We start from the raw sequence: 9,162 nt of genomic DNA, 5'->3' as shown, positions 1-9,162 counted from the left end.
AGAGGTGCGGGACCAGCTCCTACCAACAGAGCGCATACGAGCACTTCAAGAGGAAATAGCGGGATTTTTGCTCGACCAGGTCATAGATCCCAAAGGAGAATACTATTACCCGCTACCGCCCCCATGAACCACTTGTCATCGTGCTCCGAAGGCACCAAGGCAACATGTAGGAGAAATTGTATATATATACATGTGTATGTGTGAATAATTAATGATGGTTGTGAGACATTCGATTATATATATATATGATCGGTTCTACGAGAAAATCTATTTATATATATGCATAACGTGTACAATATGTAGTATCGTAAAATACCAGCAAACAAAAAAGAATTAAATGGAAAACACAAAATTAATGGGAAAATAAAAATTAAAACCAAAACCCCCCCAAACATTTAGTACCGGTTGGTGTTACCAACCGGTACTAATGGTCTACCAGCACCCGGGCCTGGCTCGTGCCACGTGGTGGCACTTTAGCGTCGGTTCGTGCCGAACCGGTAGTAAAGGGGGGGGCCTTTAGTCTCCACTCTTTAGTGCCGGTTGCAGAACCGGCACTAAAGGCCCTTACGAACCGGCGCTAAAGCCCGGTTCTGCACTAGTGTGTCGAGCCGCTTGTCGAGGCCGTGAAGAAATTGCGTGGTGAGATCCACCTCGGTGACGACGTGGTCGATGTCAGCGAGGGCGTCGGTGAGGAGTTTGAGACGGCGGGCGTACTCCGACACCGATAGATCACCCTGCTTGAGGTTGCGGTATTGGCGGTTGAGGATCATGAAGCGGGCGTCGCAATTGGCGAGGAAGAAATCTTTGATCTTGTGCCAGAGGGCGTAGGTGGTGGTGGCTCCAACAACGTGGTCACACATGGTGTCTGAGAGAGTGGCATAGATCCACATAACGATGTGGGCGTCGAGCTCAAGGTATTGGGACGGAGCATTGGGAGGTGGAGGGTGGTCGAGGAGGTAGGAGACGCCGTAGCGAACCAGGACCATCAGGAAGAAAGTCTTCCACTTATGATAATTGTGATCGGCAGGATGGAGGAACTTAATGTGGTTCGTGATGTGATCACGGAAAATGGGATGTGGAGCGGCGGGGGCCGGCGGTGGCGCAAGGGGGGAGCCGGCGGTGGTGAAGAGAGGGGCGAACTGAGAAGCCGTGGCAGGGGAGGAGCCGCTGAAGAGGTTGGGGGACGTGCCGAAGACGAAGGGAGGGGTGGTCGAGGCGGTGGCCGGGGAGGTGCCGGCGGCAGGCGCCGAGGAGGAGGAGGAGAGGGTGCCCGGCGACGTGGCCGAGCTCGTGGTGGCGGAGGAGGAGGAGGAGGAGGTGTCGTCCGCGGCCATGGAGAGAGTCCTTGCGACTGATACCAAATTGGGAAGTGATCATGCAAAATTCCCTTGATTGATTCTGTTACACATCAGGGTATACATAGAGAGGGAGAGAGAGTCCCGAGAGATGTGGCACGCAGGCCCTCAGATCCTACAATCTAGGATCGTTACAACATGCCAATATAACGTTACAAGTGGTACAAAAAATACACAAGTTAACACTAGAATGGGTATGGTTGAAGTTAGATTTTTTTCCTGGAGCTAGAAATGATCTCTCTTTTCCAGCTTCCACTGACCACTCTTCCTATGTTTTGTTACCGTTTGGGGGTGTTCTGTCCGTCCTCTCATTTGTAAGTTTTTTTGTTTGGTTTCATTCAGTTTGTTCTATTTTTTCATTTGTTTTCTTATTTATCTTTACATTTATCACTTTTTATTGAGTGAATTCTGTTTTTTACCCCCTACTTTGACATTTTTGACACTAATTACCCTATTTAGCAAGATTTCATCTGTTTTATCCCATTTAGCAAAAGTTCTACCACAATTTACTCTATTTTAAATTTTGTGAGCGTTTTGATGGGCAGGTCCACCTGGCATGGCACATTGATGGTTTTTACCTGCCTATTTTTCTCCATGCTGAACCGGTCCTCGTAGTTTCTCTCGACCGGGGCGTCCCGATATGATCGCATCAGAGCAGGTCGCTCGCATCCAACGCACAACACCTGAGTCGGGCCGCACCACTCTGGCCTCCAATATTCACGGCACGCATGGCTCGCCTTTTTTCGAATCACACGCGCGATCCTGCCGCAAACCAAGAAGTAAAAGAATTTTGATAATATTCAAAATGTTGGAGGAAACTTTAAATTAGGGGTCATGTGTATACACGTGATCTTCTAATCAGCATATTAGTTCTGTTACAATCAAACGCCTCACCGGCCAATGCATGAGTTAGGAAGTTTTTTTTTAGAATGTATTAATGTTTCTTATAATTCATGAATAAATATTCAATTAATGAATTTATTAAGTTTTGGAACACTTTAAAATTTACGAACATTTTATAAATTTGGATATGCAGTCTTCATAAAATGTCCATGTGCCTTTTAAAAAGCTTTCACGCATTTCCACAAATTTGTTCACATATTTTAATAAATCATTTATACTTTTTTATAGAAGCGTTCATGCATTTTTTTTAACTTGTTCATAATTTTCCTAGAGATGTTCATATTTTTAGAGATAAATCACACTTTTTGAAGAAAACTTTCCACCTGTTTTATTATAAAGCAGTTTTAGTGTGATCAATAATGTGACCATACTCAAGCTGGAGGTGGCTAAATAAAAAATACATACAATTTGTAGTCTGTACAAATATTATGTCATTGCCTAAGTTTGACCACATAATCTTGATGAAGTAGATGTAGTGTCATGCATGTACTCTAAACATTCTGCTACACATGCATAAATCTAGTTTAATATGCACAATCGGGAAATAATAAACAAAACTGATATTTAAACATATTTCAACAGCTTGTCAGCATGGTTTTTGAGTCGCTGATTAGTCGCTGTATAGTCGCCGACTAATCGCCAAGTCGTTTTCCAAAAATCAGGGCGACTCGCGACTATACAACGACTATACAGCGACTTTCGTCGACTATACGCCGAGCCGCAGGGCTCGCGGCGACTCGCCAAGTCACGACTCAAAAACCTTGCTTGTCAGTGCCTAACGGCAAGTGGCCACAGACAGAATGTTTTTTTTAACCGGACAAAGACAGAAAGGTTCAATTTCTTGTCAAAACAATGAATGCCTTGGAAGACAATGCTTATTTACCAGAAGAATGAATTGATCGACAAACTTTTTTGCTTGATCCTGCAAAAGCATACTATGGAGGAGACAGATATGAGGAGGTATTATACTATTGTTTTTGCATTGTAAAAGTGAATTAAAATAGTACTCACAGAAGTGGGAAGAGTAGCGATGTGAAAACACTCATCTGGTGATTCAGACTCAAAAAGGCGAAGTAAGTAATGATATTGATCAACTATACCTGCCATGTGATGTTTTAGAACAAGAAGTAGAACTTGCACAAAATAAGATTATTCGTGCACAAGAAGAAATAAACCCACCTCTACAGAAATACTGTACATGGTGAAAAACAAGGCATCTAATATTTCGAGTATGTTTCATTCTCCGAGTCGGACAGCATGAAATGGCCTATTCCCACGTGTATGGACTTCCCTCAGCACTATCATACCGAACGAAACAAGATGGTGAGCAGGAATTCAATGGCGTCAATGTTTCAACCATCAATTTTAGCAGCATTTCCATTTGGTGCATGCCTACACAAAGAATAATGGACAAGATTTTTTTTTGTAAAGAACTTCTATAATTCTGGCGCCAGTTGCACGGAAAAAAAATCCAACTTAAAATGAAAAGTGCAGAGAGTGAAGTTGTACAAAGCAACACCTCTGGGTGGTCAGGTTGACCTCTGATAGAATCTTTTCTGTTAGGTTAAATGTCATATAAAGGGTGTCCAATGCACAACATCTGAAGAAATACCAAATTGACTGCTAGTACCATCAGTAACATCTGGCTCTATTGAGCTTCTGTCCTCACACGAACGCCTGACCAGAATATCAGCTTGTTTCTGCCTGTTCCCTTCGAAATCGATTTGCTGGTTCAGAGAAATGGTAGAAGTTCATCATACTTTTATCTTTGAAGTAGTAGGCTGGGGCTCCGTAGAAGCTGTATCCTCGTGAGGTTTGGCATCTGCATTTCTTGAACTTGCATTGCAGGAGGTTACAGAGGTGATTTGTTGAAGGAAGCTCTTTTCGAGATCCCAGCTTTAAACCTTTTCAGGGAACTCTTCTAAACATGGACCATTTCTGTTGAAGGAAGGAAGTGGGTGATTTGTTGGTATAACTGAGAAGGACTTCTGTTCCTGTAATCTCATATTCTTTTGCCCATGGTCTGATCAACCATAACCTCAACTGGCAGTTCTTTCCGAGACCCCTGTTAACCTTTTCGGCGAATTTTTCTGAACATGGATCCTTTATGTTCAAGGAAGGAGTTGAGAAGGACTTCTGTTGATGTACTTCCATGTCCTTGTTTCCTATTGTTTGATCTACTTTGTCCTCAATCGACGGTTCTTTTGGAGATCCTAGCATAAGACCTTTATTTGAAGCGCCCACTAACCTTTGAAACTGGTCATTGGAACTTTGGGAACACAACCTTACACTTTTGTCTGAAAACAGCCTTTCATGTAGAAGATTCGAGCACTCCTTTCTCTTTTGTGGTAAAATTGTCTCTGTTAGCAATCATACCTTTTTATGATCAGCCTTCATGATAGCTAAGTCCGCCTGCTGATCATGATTCTGAAGAAAATTAGCAGAAGCAGGAGTACTTGATGCACTTTGTTCTCTATCACATTAGGCAGAATTGTTGATAATGGTAGAAGAGCATTGTGTAGTATCTTCAGGATCAGACACTACAGTTGATTTTGCATTGTCAACTTGTGGGGCATACTGCTGACCTTCACAGGTGTCGCATTCCTTGGGCTTGCATTTTTCAGGAGGGCCAGGAGAAGTATTGAGAAGAGATGTATCTTTCATTCGATGTCCACCCTATAGACCTAAATCGATCTATTTGCATACAATTTGGCACAAAAGCGCAAGTTAAATTGCAGTACTTTCTAAAGTTAACAAAAGATTTGAGTAGGATCCAGGAACTGAAAATAGGGGTACCTTCTTAACAGGGTTGCAAAGCTTTTCAAGGCATGACTTATGGTCAAAATTAAGCCTGGGTTGCAAGGAATTAATGATGGTCGACTCGGCAATCTGAAATATGCATAAGAAAAATAAATCAGGTGGGATTTCGGAAGTAGTAGATGACAGTTAAACCTTGCCTTTCCAGGTTTACAGAAGTGCTGATCAATTGCTCATGATAAGTCCACAAAGCGTCCGCAATCAAGGAAAGATCATTGACAACACATTCAGTGCCCAATCTAAGAGCAATCCTGTTCAATTTGGGGAAGTCGTATTCTGAAGAATCACCCCCACTCGACAGGAAGGACCTGTAGTCCCGCACCTAGGTACATCACAATGTAAAGAAAGCCCACATCAGCAGAGATAATACATACATTAAAGTTGGAAAATATGACTTTAGCTAACCTCACAAACAATAATTCCGTTTTGGCATTTGCAAGGGATACCATGCAGGATATCTTTAGGCAGGCAGCCATACTCAATATCCTGTAAAAATACATTTATAAAGTATAAAATCCACAGATGATGCACTACAAGAAACTGTAACAGAAATAAGCAAGCCATCAGGACAACATAACTTGTTAAGGATGCTCTGAATAGAAATATTCCTTTCTGGGAGTAAACATGCAACCAAAGCTATCTGGTTCCCCCAAAGATAGAATATAACATGAAAGAAATAAAATGTACACTCCCACAAATATAAAATGTGCAGTGGCTCTATGAAATGTATGCATAATAATACTATACTCTGGTCTCATCAGCAAAAGGGAATAGTGTGGGTAACAAATTGCGACAGTCAAAATTCCCATAGTCTGGAGACTGGTGTGTTTGCCCCCGGCGCCCATAATTATGTTGCACTGGAATGGACTGCAAAATCTAGCACCCACTCCCAAGGGAAAGTGCTTACTCCTTTTTTACCTTCTTGCTGTTAACTCTGTAACTCGAAAACCGACTCATGATTAATCACCACCACCCCACCCTCTCCCCCCTGACATTGTGGAAACAAGCACCATACTCACAGAAAGCAAAGCTCTCGACGCCCTAGTATAGGGCTTCCCCTCTGGATCATCACCAATCAGAAACACAAGCATTCCTTGTACTGAAAAAACCAGATTCCATCATGAGCAACTGAGCATCATCAAGTAATAACAAACAAACAAACAAACAAACAGTAGCAGCAGCGGTCAGTGCGATTCGCATCGAGACCTTGTCGAGCCCACCGACCGAGTACCCATCCGGAAACAGGTTCAGCACAAAACGTCTCGAGGCCTGCAGCGCGTGATATTTAAGCTTCACCAGCTTGTCGTTGAGCAACATTTGAGTGAGTACGGAATAACAGATTAATGAAACAATCCTCGCGGAATCGGGCAGATAGGTCGGGACCTCACCGAAATCGGCAGGATCGGCTCCACTCACGCCGTGTACAGACGATCGGCCGACGATGCCGTTGCCACCAAGCCCCGTCCGCGCCACGGCGGCCTGCCCTGTTTTCAGACGGTAAATGTCCATATGCTCGCGGTCAAGACGAAATCTCGCGATACTTTTTGACAAATGTTGCAAGACATTCAAAGTTAGGGATTGATGGGAATGCCTATGGCAATTTGGTGAACTTGGAGAAAACATATGCAAGTTCGGAGTTGGGTGGCAATGTAGAGTTGAAGCCAAGCAGCTTGTGATATATTCATTTGTTAGTCCATAGGTTAGGGATGATGGGACTGACTATGGCAATATGGTAGACTGGGAAAAAACACAACGTATATTTGCTCCAGGGTGACAACATAGCGAAGCAATAATGCAATGAAGGAGGAGCTGAAGTTGAGGGGCTCGTGATAGATGCATTGTCGGCCTGTGGCAACACACGGGCATTAAACTAGCTAGTATGTGTAGGTATATGCAGAAGCGTTGGCCCTGATCATTGTCTCAAACTTGCCAATGATATAAATTCCATGAAAGTTGGCATGGTATTCTACTAGAATAACAAAATGACTGTATCTCACAAATATGCTGGCTAGATAGATGTTTGCTTGCCGTACATACCGCTGCAGTTCCTATGTTATTACAATACTAATGCTTGACTGATGTTGTGAAACAACAAATCACATTGTCTGATCAGGGTAAACCTTGCTTGCAACATTTTTTCATAGTTCTACAGTTACCATCAATGTTGCTCTGGTGTTTATGCTCATCATCATGACTCGCACTTAACAACAGCAAAATTATAGCAACAATCACACAACGGCAGATCTAGTAGCTTCATTTTTCGTTGAGTTTCTATCTTTTGCTTCAAACAAATATGTTGTAGATAATCAAAGTTACTATGTTCTGCTACTAAAAAAGATTAAACAAATGGACAGAACCACTAAACAAACCGAACAGAACACAATGAGCAAAGAACAATAAGCAGAGTCGAGGTACACAGTGTTTTGGTCTACATTATCAACCCACCAAAAAGTCGAAGTACAATAAGCAAAGATCAACAACGGGTTAAACAATAACTATGACTCAGATGCGTCCAGATCCAACGGCACGGCAAATCGCACGACAACTTCTTGTACAGAACTAAACTTCAACCGGAAAAAACCATGCCGGAAACCGCTGGCTATCCCATGTTAGCTTTACACTCCGCCACACTGACACCGGTATCAAAGGCATGATCGTCTTGTTTACCATGTTGTAGACGGCAGAGTGGCGAAGGGGATTGCCATGATCGACCAAGAAGTAGATACAATCTCCTTGAGCTCCATCAACATCACAAGCACGAAAAGACTTGGAGCACGGCGTGCCCACAAAGAGCGCCCGGCCCTGGAGACTGCGGGCCTTCTTCCACTGGCCAAGACGGGGACCGTCCCTGAGGTCCGCCTCGAACACCTGGAACCGACAAGTCAATTTGTTATGGCCAGTTCGGAGGAAACGTCTCCTCACCATCAGCAGCTTGCCATTGGATTCCACTAGATATTGCTCGACTTTCTCGTCTGACTTAGGGTCGTCGAAAAGATCCTTAAGATACATATCCGGTAGTAGGTCAGGGGGCCATATCCATGATGTGTATGCCTTCACTTGGGGTTCGACGCCGGGCGGCGTTGGCTTATCGAGGCAGCCATCTCTGAGATCGACGGCGACAAGCTCCTGGAACATGTGAACATTAGCGTACATCTTCCCTTGAAAAAAGGCGATGTCGAGGATGGTGGATTTCTCCCGCATCACAAGGCACGAGTTGATCTCGCCGGCCGGTCGGCATGTAGAAATAAAGACTCTGGATTTAGAGCAGTTACTGGCTAGAACGGCCACAACGCGATGATGATTCGGTAAGGATGCCACGGAGGACATAACCACCTTCTTGATCTTCATATTGTCATACGACTTGCGATCCAACTTGTCAGACTTCTTCTCGTCGCAGGGATTTACCATGTGAGACTGCAGGAGAGCAGCCAGCTCGGGGAGAGGCGTCGCGGCGCCGGAGAATCCGTTGACCACGAAGCACCGCCCGTCGTTGTGGTGGAGGAAGAACATATTGTCGCCGGCGCTGTAGCAGGGGCCGCCGTCGTCGTCTGGAATACGCAGACGGTGCGTGTTCTTGTTGGCGAAGTCCAAGACGGTGCCGCCCGGGAGGGCGAGCCAGGGGAGCGGGCGACGGGGCGGAGGCTGGAGCGTGGCGCGCGTGCGCCATGGGCGGCAGACGGCGCGGAGGCGGAGGCGGACGCGGTCGGCGAGGGACGGGAGCCGGGAGAGGACTTTGCGCAGGAGACCTCTCCGTAGGTTAGGCCACCCGGATTGGCATTGACGTTCCGTCGACGCCGCCATCACGCCGCAACTCGGGGATCGGAAGAAATTAGGGTTTCGGCTCACGGGGGAGCACGTTTCGTTTATTTTATCTTGTGGGGAATATGATACCAATACGAGTACCAATTTAAGGGCGATCCTATACCCTTTTTTTAAGAAACGGGCGTGGCTGGGCCGGCCCAGTTCAGCGTCTGCGCACCGTTTGTAACGGGAGTGCTTGTGTGGTTTTCCGCGCGGGTTTTACTTTGATTCTGTTTTTTCGTTTTCCCAGAAAATCATCAAGAATATTTATAATCAAACACGTGGA

General features: G+C 44.8%; 1 protein-coding gene across 2 annotated transcripts; it reads right to left on the bottom strand.

The window, feature by feature from the left end:
* Positions 1-7,445: 7,445 nt before the first annotated feature.
* LOC123099552 (uncharacterized) lies at positions 7,446-8,960 on the bottom strand. 2 transcript variants are annotated; one of them, XM_044521690.1, is made up of 2 exons: positions 8,481-8,960; positions 7,446-7,943 (listed from the first exon to the last, which is right to left on the bottom strand). In XM_044521690.1, exons 1-2 carry the CDS (start codon positions 8,874-8,876, stop codon positions 7,635-7,637), a joined length of 705 nt encoding a protein of 234 aa, XP_044377625.1. In that variant the 5' UTR covers positions 8,877-8,960; the 3' UTR covers positions 7,446-7,634. The 2 variants fall into 2 exon arrangements, with proteins under 2 accessions (XP_044377625.1, XP_044377624.1); XM_044521689.1 differs by having other exon boundaries at positions 7,446-8,960.
* Positions 8,961-9,162: the final 202 nt, after the last annotated feature.

The sequence above is a fragment of the Triticum aestivum genome, chromosome 4D (assembly GCF_018294505.1).
Source record: "Triticum aestivum cultivar Chinese Spring chromosome 4D, IWGSC CS RefSeq v2.1, whole genome shotgun sequence".
Classification (NCBI taxonomy): domain Eukaryota; kingdom Viridiplantae; phylum Streptophyta; class Magnoliopsida; order Poales; family Poaceae; genus Triticum; species Triticum aestivum.
The sequence above is the reverse complement of the archived record's forward strand: the minus strand, read 5'-3'. Positions and strand labels throughout refer to the sequence as shown.